Source organism: Camelus dromedarius, chromosome 3 (assembly GCF_036321535.1).
Source record: "Camelus dromedarius isolate mCamDro1 chromosome 3, mCamDro1.pat, whole genome shotgun sequence".
Classification (NCBI taxonomy): domain Eukaryota; kingdom Metazoa; phylum Chordata; class Mammalia; order Artiodactyla; family Camelidae; genus Camelus; species Camelus dromedarius.
Window position 1 is genome coordinate 86,332,031 of NC_087438.1, and position 18,208 is coordinate 86,350,238.

The 18,208-nt window shown below is 43.6% G+C and overlaps 1 protein-coding gene across 4 annotated transcripts in view; it reads right to left on the bottom strand.

The window, feature by feature from the left end:
• The window catches only part of ZNF608 (zinc finger protein 608), a 179,542-nt gene that overhangs the window by 133,846 nt on the left and 27,488 nt on the right, over positions 1-18,208 (bottom strand). For all 4 annotated transcript variants that reach the window (XR_010379655.1, XM_064483621.1, XM_031448923.2 and 1 more), the window contains exon 3: positions 1,428-1,683. Coding sequence is in view for 3 of the 4 variants with exons in the window: in XM_064483621.1 (XP_064339691.1) it covers positions 1,428-1,683 (256 nt within the window). In the remaining variant the exon portion in view is untranslated. The remainder of the gene's footprint in view (positions 1-1,427; positions 1,684-18,208) is intronic.

Here is an 18,208-nt window from a genome sequence, read left to right on the forward strand (position 1 = left end):
AATCTTTATTTTTCTTTACTGAAGCTATCTTCAAAGTTCTTTTTTAATCTAATTATGAAATCCATCCTACTAGAATATACTCAACGTTAACATGAAGGACTCAAAGATTTTTCTGAAAAGTCTTGTTTTTCTATCATGAAACAGCTTGGGCTGTTTCCTGCCTTCCGAGAATTATGCTTACACCTGTCACTTGATTGTCACTCTTCAGTTTTATTCTCTCCTTCCAGTCCCCAGTTTGTCCTGATTCTTAACTACTTGCTCTCAGTCACTTCTTTTGCTGCTATTACCCCTAATATTTCCCCTTCCCCATCCGCTCAGCCTCTTTTGCATATATTTTACTTTCTCGCCTTTGAGTTTCTGCCCTCGATTTTTCCCCTTGACACAGAGGAACCCAAACAATGATTTTGAGTCTCAGACCCTTCTTGTTACCCTCATCGCTGCCCTTAACTCCTCTCCCAGGACACTGACAATGATCATCTCCTTTATCCTTAACCAACCTAGCTCAGAGGGAAAAAACTTTCCCATGTTCTTCACTTTCCTCTGTGCCCCAGTGCACCCTGGGGCATGCCTTCTCCCACATATGTTCTACTCTGCTCAGTCCCCAATGGAGCAACGCAGCTCTCTCCTTGGTATTTAGTTTCTAATTCTCTGTTGGCCTCCATCAAGGACACTGGCCATCTGAAACAAGCTACATTTGATGATCACGTGCTATGAGATCTGGCCAAGCATGGTCTGGAACCACTGTTAGCACAGCATACACCTATCACTATTTCCAGTAGCAATGAAGGATTCAACCTGATCCATTTCTCTTGTACCCTCGTTCTCTTGTGACCTGTAGATGGCACTTGCCAGAGGGCCTGCTGAGTTTAGGGGCAGGGAAAGTGCTGTCTCCAGCCCTAGAAGAGAGGTGACTGGCTCAACTGGGGCTTAAGCCTTTGACCTTGGCTTCATTAGCTGTGAGTAACAACCAGCCACAACCACATCATGGGAATGGCCCTCGGCAGATACAAGAACCTGACTCAGTTCAGAAAGCAAATATAAGCCTTCACGATGCAAAAACAGCCTCATCAAGACAGATCAGTTGGCAAACCAAGAAGACAATGAACTTGAGATCGACCTCCCATGCTATTTACTATGATACTTCTTAGGGGAGAGGATCACCCTTCCCCTGGTTCTCCCAGCCCTTCCATGTCAGCACTTAAAGCAGAGAACCACTTTGATGGACCCCAGACCGATCTCGAGTGTTTAAAAGCAGCCATGACCATAAAGATAAACATAGCTCTTATTTCCAGAAAAATCAAGAGAGTGTAAGAACCACTTTTCATTCCTCTCTGAACACCACCAAGCAAACTCCCCTTACAGGTAGACACACAGACAATCACGACGAAGGGGGCACGGGGAAATATATAAAAAGAAATTGTATTTACCTTCTTCTGTTTCATGCCACACGATCCCTTCCAAATTCACACTGGTCCCGGGTTCACAGGGCCCGAGACACTCTGGCTCTGTCACTACTCCAACTTCACACGTATTGACACCCAGGGAACGAGTCCGAACCAAAAGCTGTTCAACCGGTGCTGCAATATTGGATGAAGATGGGGAAAAGTAGGAGGGCAGAATCTGAGGCGTGAGACCGCTGGGAATCGGCGGCGGTGGCGCTGGCACTGTAAACAGGGGGTCAACCTGAAAGACAGACAGGCTTACTGCAGTGGTGCTGCATCTCGGAGCTCTTTTCCATGCAATCTGTTTACATCACTTGCAGAATAGACCACCATTCCAAATGCCATTGGCAATGATAATATGCTTTGTGTGTTTTACTGGTGCCAAAATACAAAGGAGAACAGAAATGAGAATTTTCATTTTTTTTTGACCAACGAGGTCAACATTGGAGCTCTAGCTGCCTGTGTTAGAGGCAGGTCATCGACGTCCTTCTCCAATAGAAGGAGACGTGAATGAAGTCTGCTTTGTAAAATCAAGCCTGTGGCTCACTCGTAATGAAATCTTATTTGCAAAAATTACAATGTTTTCCAAAGGAGAAACTCCAATAAATACCCACATATGCATCACTGGACATTTAAGCAAAGGAGATGGACTAAAATTGGCTTTCCAAGTACTTTATAAAACATAATGAATTAAATCACTACTAAAATATATTAACTTCCTCTGCCGAATATAGAAAATACATAAACTTGATTACACACACTGAAAACCAGAAACTGGGTATTATTAGCATATATTAAGCATCAACTCCTAATTAAGTGTTCTAGCAGAATTCATATAAACAGAGAAAAAATTTGTGTGCTCAACAGAACGTGGGTTTCTCCAACGCACAAGCCCTTGAGTGGTTCAGTGACTAAAGATCTCCGATGAGTCTGATGAGGAATCGGCAGCCCTCTCTGTGTCCAGGGAAAGAGAAAGGAGTCTCTACAAGGTCGTGCAGTGTACTAGCTCCTCTGCACCCTGACCCTGAGGAGAGCAGTAAAGAGGTCCTTCACCACAAAAAGTTTACGAGTCTGGCCATAATGAAACCGAAGGCTATGCGTGTACTGAACAGGCAGATCGCCAACCGAGCCATTCATGCATTTGGCCCATTTTAATAACTGTCATGACTGCTACAGAAGAGCTTTGGCCCTGCTGACAGGTTATCAAATGTGAAAGAGCCAAATGCAGAGCGTGTCTGCCGGGGATTTCAGATCACCTACGTCCTCAAGCTGCAAAGAGACATCACGACTTAGAAGAGGTGATACCTCGCATGTTTTATCAGTTGGGCGAACAAATTAGATGTGTAACAAGGACACAGAGAAAGGTGTCCTGGTAAAACACCATCTTAGTCTGTTCATGTATTCCCAGTTAATATTTCTAAGAAATCCACATTTGGCTACAGACATAATATTATATAGTCTTTGTTCTTTAAAAAAAAACCACACACACACACACACATACAAAAAGAGTGTATTTCAAGATAAGTCATATGAGGAAGTGTGCTCCTAGTTAAACAGCTGAAGCAGTCATCTGTGTGGGCGCCTTGTTCATATGACTGTAGGAACTATTTCTACAGTTTGCGTTTCACAAAAATGATAAACTGACGTTCACTTGCCTGAGTGATCCAAGATGCAATCGAACAGCCCTTCAGCCAACTGCACGTTAAAGAAACTTAATTTCCTGCTCTCAAAGCTGCCATAAAACTTCTTTTGCTCCATGCTTTTTACTGTTCTTCATTCGTGATCACAGAGCCCAAGAAAGAAAAGCATTTAACAGCCCCAAACCCCAGATCTGGTGATTTATGCTTTCGTGTAAATGCAGCTTAATGTGGATCAAAGTTCGCACTGATAGTTCCTATTTTAAAACTGAGCTGACAAATGAAGAAAAGGGGTTCTGAGGAAGAAAATTTAAGGAGTGGGAGGATCCAATACAACCTTGTAGTCTTAATTACAGCCAAAAGATTGTATGAGATTGAAATCACTTAAAAATTTAAAAAAGAATTTTTAAAAAGACAGAGGAAAATTATAAACCAGCTACTGCACTTTTTTTTTGCATGTTTCCCAACAACCTCTTAATCTGCACGGTTAGTTGTAGATTGACTGTAATTTGGTGCTACACATATAAACTGAAAAGACAAAATAGAACAGTATCCTGAAAACATTCTTTATATCCTTGATCAACAGCCTACATTCATTCTAAGAGAACAAGTAAAACTTCAGTTAGAGAAATAAGAAAATGGAATAAAATAAAAGAGGTAAGGAGTCTTAGTATCAACTCTAATGTTGCATATCAGGACACCCTGGAGCAACAGGTACAACAGAAGTTACAGGGACAGGGCGCGCCAACACCAGTAGCCCTGCCTCCCACACTAAGTAAGCTTGTGACTTGGGAGAATCATTTAACCTCTCTGAGGCCCATGTTCCTCAAGTGGAAAATGTATTCTTTGGCCTGCTAATAGTGATCACGAATCCTATCACGACAGAATTTCTAGACTAAATCCCTATTTCAGTATAACTCTGCTTATGAATCTGTTTGCACGGAGATACACACTCGCATACTATTTGGGATATATATGTAATTTCAAAGATGAAGCTTCTAGGTGGCTTGATGGGAAAGACCATGGTATCTTGAGCCAACAGTGAGTTAACTGTGTTTATTTCCATTAACATAATCCAAATGCATTGAAAAGAGTCCAGTTGATGACATTTATAGATAGGACCTTGGAGCCCTGTCCACACGTGTTTTAAAATGAGAAAGCTAAGGTTCAAAGAAGTTGGACAATAAATATGAACTTAATCACAAACAGTCCCCCCATGTGATAATGGTCTGAAACTCTTAAACTTGATAGGAAGACTTGATAGGTAATAGAGTTTTAAAGGGTCCACTCTCTGAGTTTTACAAGTGAATTTCTCTTAGTTTTTCCCCTGCATTCGCTTCCTCAGTGTGGCTCAAAACTCATATTCCCGTAGGTACCAGATCATCATCATTATCATCATCATCATTAAAACCAGTGAGAAGAGAAAAGGGAACTTTTCTCCCTTGGGATTTCAGGATTTGGAGTGAAGAACAAAGACCACCCATGTGGTCTACTGGGGGGTTTCCTGGTCCCCAGAGATCAACACCCAGAGAGGGGAAGGGATTTACAGCCACTCCCAGAGGTGTTTTATTTAGCAGGTATGCTACTTTTAAACACATTCTCATCTTTTTGCCAACACAAAAGATTAGGGGAAAGCCTAAATTTCCATTCTCTGTTAACATAATAATTGGATAACATGCTATGCTGGGCCCACATTCCTTAACAGCCTCAACTCACAGGGCTGAGTCTCCTCCACCTCCCACCCCTCCAGGGACCTGCCTGGGCACAGGCAGCTGAGTTGGCATTTCCAGCTTTTCTGAGACAACCACAGGACGTTTTAGCTAGAAGGTCATTTAGTCCAGCTAACTCATTCTAGAGAAAACTGTGGCCCATGTTTGTGCGAGGGTGATAAGCTATCTCTACTGGCAGCCCAGGTGAGCATAAAACAGTAGCATCCTCCAAGCAGGAACCTGACAGAAGGGGTTCAACACACACTAGGAGACAAAAGAGGGGTAAAAGGGAAATCATTTGGAATGTAGCCATTGCTTCCTGCCAGTGAATGCCCCCAGCGGGAGAAGTTCCCTGCAAAAAATGTTTTGGTTCTCTTGTGTATTTCATGGTGTCCAACTCATAGTCACAGGCACCATATGTAACCCAGGATTTGAAAAGAACTTCGCTAGTTACTTTTGCCTTATACAAAAGGGCAACTCCACTGCATCCCGACTGCTCAGGTCACTCACTGATCATACACTGAAATGTAATATTTCGTCAACTAGTGAGGATCCTTAAGACAGAAAGCAGCAACGGTTTCAAGAAGGGAGTCTGGTGAGGAGGCAGCCTACACCTGGACTCGGTGGTGTTGGACCTCGGGTTGTGCTGGGTTCAGATCCTGGCCCTGCTTGTGCAAGACCCTGAGCAAATGACCTGGCTACTTTAAGGCTCCGTGTCTGGATCAAAGAAATGAGAGTAAGAATAACAATCACCCAGCACAGGGTCCCAGTGAAGACTCAAGGAGATAATTCAAGTCAAGCGAAAGCTTGGCATAGTGCTGAGTTCAGTCAACACTGGCTTTAAAAAAGAAGAAAAAAAAATCCCTGGTCTGATATTACAGTTCTCTAACCCTGCACACAACCTTACAAAGATCCTTTTTATATCCTACTATGTTTAACATAAATCTATAATCCTCTCCAAATGCATGGTTAAGTGCGGTTAAAGTGTGTTAAAAGTCTAAGAAAAAGGGCTTAACCCTGAGAAGCTCAGCCTGGGGAAATACTGCTCCTTTCCTACTCTGGCAGCTGGCAGCCGTCCACCAGTTCAATCCATCCTGTTTGATCACAGGGCCCGATGAGTCCTCCACTTCTACAGAGTCTCCTTCCACTAAGCTCTACTTGTACCTCTTTTTCGTGCACCGCTCTCCCAAGTCTCCTTTTATTCACCTAAACTTGATCACCCATGCCCGATAAATAATCACTGCACACCTGCACAGTGCAGGCTTCTAGCAAAACAAGGGAGTGGGCAAGACTGCAGCAGCAATCATATCATTACACAAATCCAGCAAAATCACAAGTGTCACCACAGAACCTCGTCCAAGGGGCTGGCCCTGGTGGCCTGAGTGCAAAAAAACAGCATGTAGTGGAAGACAGTGCGGTGTGGCGATCAGCCTCTGCAGTTGGAATTCAGCTCTACTTTCAGCAACATAACTGAGGCAAATTGCTTGCTCTCTCTCTGGGACTCAGTGGCTTCATCTGTAACATGGAAACAACACCTCACTGCTATTGTGACTACTACCTGACATCATTGAAACGTTAGCCCAGGACCTAGTACGAAGTATAAATAAAAGCTACTGCCATGGTCAACAGTATTATCATTATTACAAATATGCCAAAGACCTGAACTGAAAAGAAATCAGTAGATGGTTTGGCCCTTTAAAGCCAAATGCTAAGATTTGATACATTCAAAGGCAATTCCAGGGAGGCGATTATAAATACTTTTCTGGAGGGAAGGACCCTAAAACAGTTAATAATCAGATATTCCCTTTAAAAAAAAGTGGGCAGGGAATTATTAGTCAAATATTACTATTAGCTGGAATAAAAGATTAGAAGAGAGAACTGGCTGGTTGTGGCAATGGTTCCTTTGTCGAAGCTCTTTTCTGTTATCTTAACGGGACACTGATGTAACCTACTATAGCCCTTAAGAGGAAAGCAGCCGTCTCCAGTGGGGAAGGAAAAAAAAAAAAAGACCCATAAGTCTAACAGCTGGTGGTGGCAGCCTGTCAAACTGAGGAAAGTTAATGTCAAGAACAGACGCGCGGCAGTCTCTCACTGTTATTTTTGCGTGATTATTCCCAGGTGTTGGTGCACACTGAGCAGTAGCCTGGCTATTTATCACTTGAGAGAGCCTAAGAGCATGGGAGTGGGGGAGCAGTGAGGGGAGAGGAAGGCGGGGAAGAAAAGGTTATTTACACAGATAGCGGCACTGTGTGTGTGTAATCAGAGGACTTGGGGGAAGAAATCAGCAGAGATTCTGGCAATATTTTCTGTTCATCTCATTTCAAGAGCCTCCCAAGTGCTGATGAGCAAGGAAGGCTCCCAAGCTGGAGTGTTGGTGGCAAGGGCTTTGCATCGCTGAAGCACTGACTGTGTCAGCCAGGACGGTCTTGTGTACCTGAAACTGACAAGTGAGGAGGGGTCGCCAGGGCGGGGCTGGGGGTGCTCCGGCGGACACTCCCCCTCCGTTAAGACCCAACAAAGGGGCAGTCAGGTGGCCTTGCTGTGGGGACGGCTAGTCCTGCCAGGCAGAGGGGAAGCTCAGGACCAGGAGATAGGCAGGTCTCAATGAAAAATTCCCTCCCATACCCCGGGGGCAAGTCTGAACCGTGACTGGGGAGCCTGCCCGATTTCTTCCATCTTGTTGCCACAAATCTCCATGCTCGTCTCGCTCAAAACCCCTCAATCCTGAGATTCTTGGGTTGCCAACAACCAGAGTGGGAATGGTGTTTTATTTTGCTCAGAGTCAGTATTCTTACATTCTATGAGCACGCTGGGACACGATTACTTAATGCTCACGTTTTCTCCAGATCCTGGTATTTGGCTGTTTTATGAGATTGCCCACAGTCACCTCTTTAATTTGAAAAGCATTAGACAGAGACTGCACTTTGTGTAGGGTAAATCACAGCTCTTTAAAGGTGACCACTGCCACAGTCTGTCACTTTGCATTTTAACCACTCTTTCTGCCTGACATCACCGCATCATTAGCAAAGCAAGGTAAGCTTAAAAAACGGTTTCCTCAAGCACTGATCCTTTCTCCAAAATGATCACCAAGGGTGAATTTTCCATCCCTGAAGGACAAACCTGGAACAACTGTATTTCAGTCATTCCGAATTCTGTCTTGACTACATGCAGGGGAGACTTCTCCTTTTAGAACCATTATCAAGGTAATGCATGCTTACAGCTCGCTGCCAAACAGGGCAAGCTCTTACTAGGGCCTACTGTGCACCAGGCCCCATATGTTTTCTATCTCCTTTCACACTCCTCACATCCCCATTTTACAGAAGCAGAAACTGAAGATCTCAAAGGATGGGCAACTGACCCAAAGAATTTCAAGGCCAAACCTCTCTGACTTCAAAGTCCCTGGGCCTTCTTGTGAAAACAGTAACAGCAGCAGCTAGCTTAACACATGTAACGTGGGAGGGGTTACACTGTGCATTCTCTTCTTCAATACTTTACAAATCAGGAACAGGAAACGGGAAAGGTCACATAAGGTCAGTGGCTGAGCCAGAATTTGAACCTACAGTGATCAAACAGCAAAAGAAACTCTTCTAAATGTAAAACACGACACATGATTCAGACACCTCCCTCCCCAGGTAACTTCTGCCCTTTTCTGTATGTGAGAAGCCGCACACCTGAATCACCTTTCACGGCACAGTTCAGAATGATGCACTTCGGTGCGCCCAAGCAAACACTGCAATCCCTCCAGAAACCTCCACTGAACACTTCGCTGAAACCAAAGCTCAGGTTTTTTTTGTTGTTGTTACTGTTTTAAATCATCCGATTCCAAAAGCAACAACTAGGTACAGTGACTAGGAATCATACCCTTATTTCCATTTTCTCATTCCCAGGTGTGAAGACCAGAGACTGCTGGAAATAAAAAGCCAAAGGTTGAGCTGCTCAAGTGTTTTTAGAGGCTGAGCCACTGAACAGGTGGGGATCAGCCTGGGGATAGACCAGGTCTCTGGTCCCAAGAGAGCTGTTTCCCTTTCTAGGCAGGACTCCAGCCACGCTGGAATCGCAGGATGCCAACCTGGGGCCTCTGTGGCACTACTCAGGGGTGGCAGCCAAGAGAAGGTCACTGACTGTTAGTATATCCCTCCAGAAGTGGCCCCACGTGCAGGCCACAAGGCCGAGTCACTCAAGGGCCAGCCATAGGTGTAAAATATATTTTAAACAACAATGATGTTTTTTAACTCCATTCTTTATTCATGACAATTCTTCAAAGCAAAAGAGAAGGTCCTGAGTATGGAAAGAGAGTATAATTAAACTACTCAAGACTCAATGTCTTAATAAGTTTCTTTTGTTACTGTTTTGAAGCCAAACCAAATTCTCCCCTAGGAGGCCCTCCTGTAGCTGGGCAGAGTTCCACAGGACAGTGAGGAGGTGGAGGGGACACAGGGACTCAGCCTTGGGCACTTCCCACCAGACCACATCAGCTGTCACACACTCAGCCTCATGTGTGTTCTTTGAGGGGGAAAAAATACTGTCCAATGGCTGAGCCACAGATTCTCCATCTGTTCTAGAAATGCCACTGACATCATCCATTGCTCAGAGAGCTGGGCCTGCTTTAAACAGCAGGTGATGATCAGTGTTGTCCTCTTATTCGTAAGGGTTCTCTGATTTCCTCTCATCCTGCCTATTTCCAAAAACACTTAAAACACAAAAAGAAGCCACAAAGAAAGGAGGCAGTGGTGAAGGTACTTTAAAAAAGTCTATCTTCTTGGATAATTCCTTTTCACGAATCCCTTTATACACTCAGTGTCGAAGTTCCACACAATTTCCATTTCTTTCAATTAGATCTGGTCCCCAATCCTGAAGGGTCAAACCAAAAAAAAAAAAAGAAGAAGAAGAAGAAGTCCAGTAAAACTGGATTTTTAACTCTGGTTTGTGCTTCACATGGATAAATGAACATCAATTTCAAAACTCTGACTCGAGGGTAGATACTGGCCGCCAATGCACTGCCTGTCTTTGCATGATCTCAATTTCTCCTCGACATTAGGTTGAAGTTAGGGAAAGGCTGGAGCCTCTCACCCTCACCCCTCTCTGGCCACAGACATGAGTCAAAGAAAGGAGAAAGGAAGGGAAAAGAAGGGAAGAAAAGCCTGTTTGGGGGGGAAATTACCTTATTCCTAATCCTCTCAACTAACAGCACTCCTTTTCTTTAGAGTAGGGGAGTCTCACCCACAGCCACCTAAAAGGAATATTTTCAACTAATATTTTAGACATTTGAGTTATAAACACAATACATACTGGTCATGACAAATTCAATAATGAGGAAGTGCCTGATGGGAATAGACGGTGCCTTGGAAGGGGCCAAAGCCTTCCTTTCAGCAGCACGGTGGGCCAGGCACAGGAGGGGAAGTTTTGGCTTCCTTCCTCTCCCCGCAAAACCTAAAGGATGCTCACATAAATTGTCTAAGGCTCCGTATGAATATCTTATCCCTCATTTCCATACCTCCCAACCACTGATTCAAAATAGCTGACACTCTCTTAATGAAAGCTTTGAAATTTTAATTTCGTAACCATTCAAACAAGTCAGGAAAGCTCTCCCTAGTTCATCGCAGAGATGGAAGGTTACAGAGCAAGAAAAAATTACAAAGCTTCTCCCAGCCTTCTCCATACCCGTTTTCAAGGACCCCTTGAAGACACTCACATTCACTCTTATTTCAGCTCGACTGAAAGGCAAGAGTTTCCTCATCCGACTTTGTAAACTGGGGAAACTGAAGTCTTCAGAGGTTAAGTTATGTCTCAGGGTCAGGAGCAAAACAAGAGGCCATAGACTCTCCCAGCGCGGGCGGCCCTGTCCTCTATCAAGCCCTGTACCATAACTCAAAAGTTTCCCCACAAAAAAGCTGCTCCCAGGCCCAGATTTCCATCCTCCCTCCTGAGAACAGAGCAGCCTTTAAAAGCCAAAAGGTCATTCTCCACGGAGATCTTCTCTTCTAACAGTGTTTTATGCATCCTTCCAGAAAAGTAACCCATATAAAAACATGCAGGGGGCGAGGGACCACCGTTCACTTTATAGCCCCTGTGCTGCATGAATTTTCTCACGAACATGTCCTACTTCCATGGTTGTTTTAAAAACTGATTTTTAATAAAAAGATGCCAAGCCATTCCACTTGAGAAGAAAAGAAAACATGCTAATGCAGAAGGGAGAAGGCACAAGATCAGGACTATTCCTTCAACCCCTCATGCAGAAGTCCTGAAATGGACAAACCAAGGTCGTCTTAGGACCTAGTTTGTGTGACAGGGAGATGGTGTATTGACCCCATGCTCCCCTCTTTATCAGGACTACTGATTAAAGCCACCTCACCATCAGGGAAGTCGTTCCCTCATCTAAAAAGTTTTTGCCAGGTTCCACAATGTGCTGAGCATTGCTCCAGGTGCCCTGAGGGCCCCGAGGCTGCAGGAGAGACTAGCAGTGGCCGCAGAGCAGTCAGTGTGTGTGGTCAAGGCGCGGGTGGGCAGTCAGGCCCAGGGCTCTGTGGGACCACCAACAGGTGGGATGGGGAGTATGCAAGACACATCTGAAGGAACTGCAGGGCTGAGCCTGGGGAAGGGCAGGAGGCGCAAGCAGAGTCAAGCCATTCTGGACCAGTCAGTTAAGGGGCTGGAGGCTTAGGGGGTCAGGAAGAAGATGGAACGTTAAGGCTGGAGAAACAGACAGCTCAGGAAGAGTCCAGGTCAGGCAAAGAATCTGGGGGATTACTGCCAAGGTAGAAGACAGTGCTGAGGAGAGGCACCGGAGGATTGACAGTTCATTTGGTAAAAAGCACACAGGGAGCGTGGGGAGAAGAGACACGCGGGGGCTGAAATTGGGGGAGGAAAGGTGGGCAGTTAGAAAGCCCCTAGAGCTGTCCATGGGAGAGGTAGCAGCTGCGATGCGGGTGGAGGAGAGGCTGTGCTCAGCAAGGCGGGGGAAGCGGGGAGACTCAAAGACCAGCCCCAGGTGTCTGTTTTAGTCGGTATGGGCATCAGTCCCTGGCAGGGGGAGGATAGGCAGAGGACGGTGGGGCCACATCCAGCACACAGATGGACAGAACTGTTTGGAGCTCAAAAGAATTATCTAGACTAGAGAGGAGTCACTGGCAGAGAGAAAGTGGTGAAGCCAGCAGAGAGGACAGGATGGCTCAGGGAAAAAGTGAAAAATACAGAGAAGGGGCAGAACCCATCACCCAACGCTGATGGGGCAGAAAGAGAGGAGGAACGGCTGCTGAGGTCACAGCAAACCAGGAGAGAGGTGAGTGACCAAAATCAAAGGGGACGGGCTCTAAGGTCACAGTCGTCTGGGAGGCCTGGTGGCCAACACCACAGAGAATTCAAGAGGAGACAGTGCCCACCCTTGGGGAGCTGGCTCGGGGCCCCTCTCTCCCCTCTACCTACCAGGAGACCATGACTGCTAGCTTTTTAAGGGCTAGCCCTTAATTTCACCCTAACAGCAGCTGGTAACCCCCTAATGTGGCCCAAACTCCTCCCCAGAACTTTCTTTTTCAAACCAGGTGAAGAAATAATGACCCAACACCATGGCAGCAGCCACCTCTTTTCCATTCGATGACTTGATCCTTGATACCCAGACTCCACCCCCAAATGCCAGCTCCTGCAATGCATGTGTCACCAGCAGCCAGAGAAGATAATGAGAATTTCACTTCAGGAGGCTGTATCACAAAACCAGCGGGCATCCTGAATATGCTTTTTCAGATGCCCCCACCTCATCCTGCCCTTCCCAGAGTGATGTCCCGAAGGGTCCAAGGCACATCCCCTTGAGAATCACTGATGGACCCTGAACAGGGATAAACTCACTCTCTTCCTCTTCCATCTTCCTTCTCAAGTACCTTCAAAGCATATCGCCTGTTCCCTGTGTTCCTGCTCCCGCCTGCAAATCCCAACTCCCCCAATGCAAACACCTTCCCTTCCCAGTCTCCAAGCAGTGGGCCTTTACAGAGGGAGATTATCAGAAGCAGTCTACCTTGCTTGGGACGTCTTCAGTCCACAGTCTAATTCAAGGGTCAGCAAACAAAGGCCAGTGGGCCAAATCCCGCCTGCTGCCAATTTTTTTGTACAGTCCACAAGCTAAGAATGTCTTTCACAAATGAAATTTGCAATCAATTTAATGACAGCAACCATTAAGTTTGAGTCCATATTAAGTGAAATAATACCACCACTCACCCCTAAAAAGAGAATTCCATTCTTCTCATTCGCAGACCTGTATTACCAACAAATTGGACTCAATTACTATTATTAGATTTTAATTTTCATCGATTAAAGAAAAATCTGTAGAGACTTTTCTCTCCCTCATCATATAAGTACCTACATATTATGTAAGATTTAGCATTTGGACCCAGAAAGTTAAAATATTTACTATGGGTCCTTTACAGAAAAAGTGTGTGCTGGCCCCTGGTCGGGTTAATGGGAGATGCCTGTACTGCCAATAGCTCACTAAGGTTCCCCGGTTGACTCTAATGTATGTTACGGGGTGGGGGAGGGGTTGGAAGAGAGCAGGAAAAAAGAAGGGAGAAGCACAGGCATGAGAAGAAGCCAGCACATAGATCCATTTCTGAATGAGGAAAAAAGAAGAAAAATTTAATGTACTACTACTCTGAACTCTCCCAATAAAACTCAGAGGAGTCATAATCCAGAAAAGAGACACAAGAGGTATACACTTCAATTCAAACTTGAGTAGTCATAACTTTAAAACTCAATAAATATTTATTGAGCATCTCTTTACTACGACAGCTTGGCCACTAATATAATGATAACCGAGACACCCAAGATCCCTGCCTGCACAGAACTTACACACAAGTGAAGTTTTTTGAAATAACAACATTGTTGATCAATTATACCTCTCAATCCCTATAAGAACAGAGAAACTGTAAGTATCCTATGTAATTACAATATGGTTTCGGTAACATCTTAAATCTTGAAAACCAAGATGTTTTATCTTAACTTCCTCTGACGTGAATGAATGAGATGAAATTATTGCTCTCAAACACATTTGGCTGGGAACTAGGAATGAATCAAGCGATCATCCATCCCAGAAGCTACTTCCCACAGAGTATCAGGACAGACAGGTCAAGGTCTCATGCCAAGCATCACACTAACCCTTCTGAACCAAATAAGATCATGTCATTAATAAAGTCTCTGTGTTTGACTCTTAGATCATTTACTTCCCAGCTGAATCGTCTTACAATTTCACTTAGCTCTGCTAAGCCTCAGTTTCCTCATCTATAAATTGGGGATCTTAGTATATAATACTACTGACTTGCATTTAGTGTGAGAGACACGTGAAATGAGATCACCCAAAGTCCTTACTGTCCCCCTCCCGTATTAAGTGCTCAGACAACGCGAGCGGTCCCTGTCATCCCCGCATACACAGTTTTCACCACCCTCAACAGCAGTGTTTTCAGGACTTGTTCCATGTGTCACGTAGCTAAACCGATACCTTCAAAACCCTCTCTGGAAACTGGAGGATAGTTTTTCAAATGAAATGAAAAATGAAAAACTTCAAAATGTCTGGAGATGAATCTATAATTGAACACTGTGAGTTATTTAGAATCAGGTATATGATCTGATATTATTTGGGAGGCACAATGATTCTTTCTCTTCCAGAGACTGGTGTTCTGGGAGGAATCCTAAACCTCAGAGTGAAAGCAGGATCTTCTAAAATGGCATTAAGAAGGCTGGCCTTAGCTATTCCGTAGGGGTACTTCAAGAATCAAAGTAAACTCTGTGAAAGGTCTCAAAAGAAATCACAGACATAAATAAAAATAAGTTGGTCATCTATGTATGCTAGCACACGTCACTAATCCATTTTAGTTACTCTTTAGTGTCGGAGAGGAATGAGGGCTATTGGGGGAATGGGAGACAGGGTCACGCTATCTTAGCTTCCATAGTTCCAGAATGTGTCATTTCACCATGTCTCAGTTCAGAACAGATTTTAGATGGCTATAACAAACTACTAAGACTAATTTTGGAGGGCAGTTCACTCAATCTCGTAGCTATCAGAGAATGCCTGCTCTAAATCCTCTTCACATAGAACCATAAAAGATCAGCTCCAAAATAAACAGGTGGCCACAAATTTTTAGTGGACATGTAACCCATGAATAAGAAATTTTTGTATGATGTAGCGCAAAAACAAAGCAAATGATGGAGGACACATTCTATATACTAACATCAAACTAAGCACCAGGTGGGTGACGGAGCTTTTCATATTTACAGTAAAATGTATATTTCTATTATGCACTCCCTTAATAGCACAGTAAATTCCAGTTAGTTGCTAAACACCTGCAAAGTGAGTGAGCATCAAACTAAGCTAAATTTAAATCTAGTTGATTTGAATTATGACTTAAATCATCAGTCAAGAAGAACTGGTATCTTTTTAAAATTAAAAAATGCATACTTATTTTTGCCATAATGGTAATAAGCTTCACAAAACTCATAGATAATATACATATTCTACTTCAAAAATCATTTAAATATGGTATAAAAAATCTTTTAAAATATTCCAATTATTTTTATTTTTAATATTACCATCCAGCTCTTATATATACATACATATTTTATTTAATCAAAAACAGACTCAATTCCTCTGAATAGACTTTTTTTCCATATTTCACAGCTACATGAGAAACTCTAAAACAGTTCCTGTATGTATCAAAACTAAATGAAGCATCCATTTACATCCCTGAAAGACTATCATCTCTAAGTTAATCATGAATTTTTCCCACAGTGCATTAACATCTAATAACCAGAACCAAAACAACTTACATTTAAATTGTTTGGTTTAATTTTCCAGAAAGGGCATTTCCTTTGACCACAAATCATTTTAAGATAAGCATTTTAAGTACCTGCGTTCTTCAACACTAATACTTATAAACGTAAGGACTCCAGTAAAGAAGCTGAACTAGAGAAACATTTTTATGTATGGAAAATACCAAGCAGTATATAAAAAGCACATCTCTCAAGTGGTTGTTTTAACCAACAATTTTAAATATCTTTAATAATAAACCTGAAGCACTGAGATCTTTCGGGACTCTTGTTTTGTTTTAGGGGGTGGGGTGGGGGAATTTGTTTCAGGTAGTTTTTGCTGTTACATGTGCTCGCCTACATTCTTACATACTAGAACTCTGGTAAGTCTGTATAACAATTTATTAACAAAACCTCTAACTCCCAATATTGGCCATATACTTTTATTCTGAATAAAAATCATACAGTTCGATAAAATCGTTAATCTCTGACATATCTGAAACCGATATAAATGTCTCTTAAAAGCAATGGGGTTTTTAAAACCCAGTGTTTAAGAAACCCAGTTCCTAAAATCACAAATAAGTACTCCTTTGAAATCTAGTATTTGATCTCAAGATGTAAGTGAAGATTAATTAACCAATATTAGCAAAAAGAATTTTAAGGGGCTCTAGAAGAACACAGCCCTCAAGGATATGCAAAAATGATGGTAGAAATTAGTTTTGGGGGGGTTTTTTGTTTTTTTTTTTAAAGATGAGGAAAGTTAGCTCAAGGACATGGGCACTTATCACAGAAAAAGGGCCCAAGACTCAGCAGAGGGTCCAGCCTTAGCCCTTTGTGTGTATGCAACGTGCAACCCACTTTCGTCTCTGCAGAGCCCAGGGTTCTGGGCAAAGAGGGGGCTCTGGGTGTGTGTGTGTGTGGCCAGCGAAGTGTCTCCATATGGGCAATGAATAGGGACAACAGATACAATTTCTGTGGCTGTTACCTCTTCCTCCTGTAAAACCGTCTGGCTTTTTCTCGCCCTTCTGCAGAGCGGAGTCATGCCGTGACGCAGGGGGTCGGCACACACTGTGACTGAACGGTTACAGTGCAAGCTCACAGTTCTGGATGGCCGACTGCAGCCATGCCACAGTCAGCACAGGCCCACACTCTGAGAGCTTCCTCCTCTTCCCTTCTTCTCTCGGAGCGGCCCAGCCCCAGGCCGCAGGGCCCCACTCCATCTCACCCGGGCCAGAGTAGCAGAGGCAAAAATACATCCTGCTACCCCAAACTGGACATCTGCCCACCGAGAGCAGGTAATCCTTCTCTGCCTATCATTCTCCAAGTACCTTGGAAAGTCTAATATTTTGTCAAACAGAAATGAAAAATAAACCTAATCTAAGCTGTCATGGAAACATGAGACGCCTCCAGCAGCTCTATCAAAGTACGGAGACACGTTGGGATTCTTTGAAGTAATGAAACTGCAGTTTATCAAGTGTGATTTATAAGCAACATTGATGGAGCTGGGAGATAACACTGCTGTCTAATCATTAGTAGTCAGACAACAGCCATGTGAACACATCAATTATGGGCCACCGCCAAAAACCCTTGAGATCTTGGAGATTAACAGCCAATCCTCTGTTTTACAAGCTCACATCAAAAAGAATATTAATAAGAGGAGGGGCGATGTGAAAGCTTGTCAGAGTAATTCAGCCACTAAAACAAGGCATTTTTTCCCCTCTCCTCTCTGTTGAATTGGCCCAAGGAAGTAGTTGGCATCAGCTACAAAGTCCAATGCTGCCAATTTCTTGGGAAATGTTTTTCACTAACATATGGGAACTTGTAAGGGTCTGCAAAACTGCTATTTGGTGAGGAATGACAGGCAAGCCTTCTTCCTGTCCCTTTTTTAAACGCTGGAATGAAACAAATGGAGGCATTATGGAATCAGTGAATTACTTTTAAATTAAGATGCATGGTAGACATAATCTATTGACTTTGTCTCTACCTCCAAAAATCAGAAATTTGGTAAAACCTCACATTACTCTTCCACTTCCACGGCCCTCCAACATTTAATTAACTAAGAGAAGCGACTAGTACTAACCTGCACACTAATGAGCTTCAAATCAGCACGGCTCTCTCCCATGTAGAGCAAAAATCAAAATGTGTGGTCACTAACCTTAAGTGCATAAGTATCTTCCTTCCAGCTACCTCAGGAAGACAGATATAAACCCCATTGATAGTTCTGCAATTAGAATTAAGCCAGCTCTCACAACCCACACAGAGAAAGCATTCGCAAAAATACATGCCACGGGCACAGCATTTATTTTGGTTTTATCAGTTTCTAACATACGCACCAGTGAGGACTGCTGTATTTTTGTAAATGATCAGGTTAAACCTAACAGCTGGCAACTAAGGGTTCCCGCGGGCTCCCTAATATACGAAGCCCTACTACAAAATGCACCGCCTGGGTATCCTCCACCACTAAGAGATCTGTTTGCATTTTTATTTGTAGAAAACTTTCTGTTTAGCATGTTTTCCTAATATTTCATTTGCTGTTGATCATTTCAAAATCAGCATGGGGTAGTGGGAAAAATCATTAGGGGAGAAACAAGAGGCATCGGGTTCCTGTTGCTTCTCGGTAATCAAGCTGTTTGGCCCC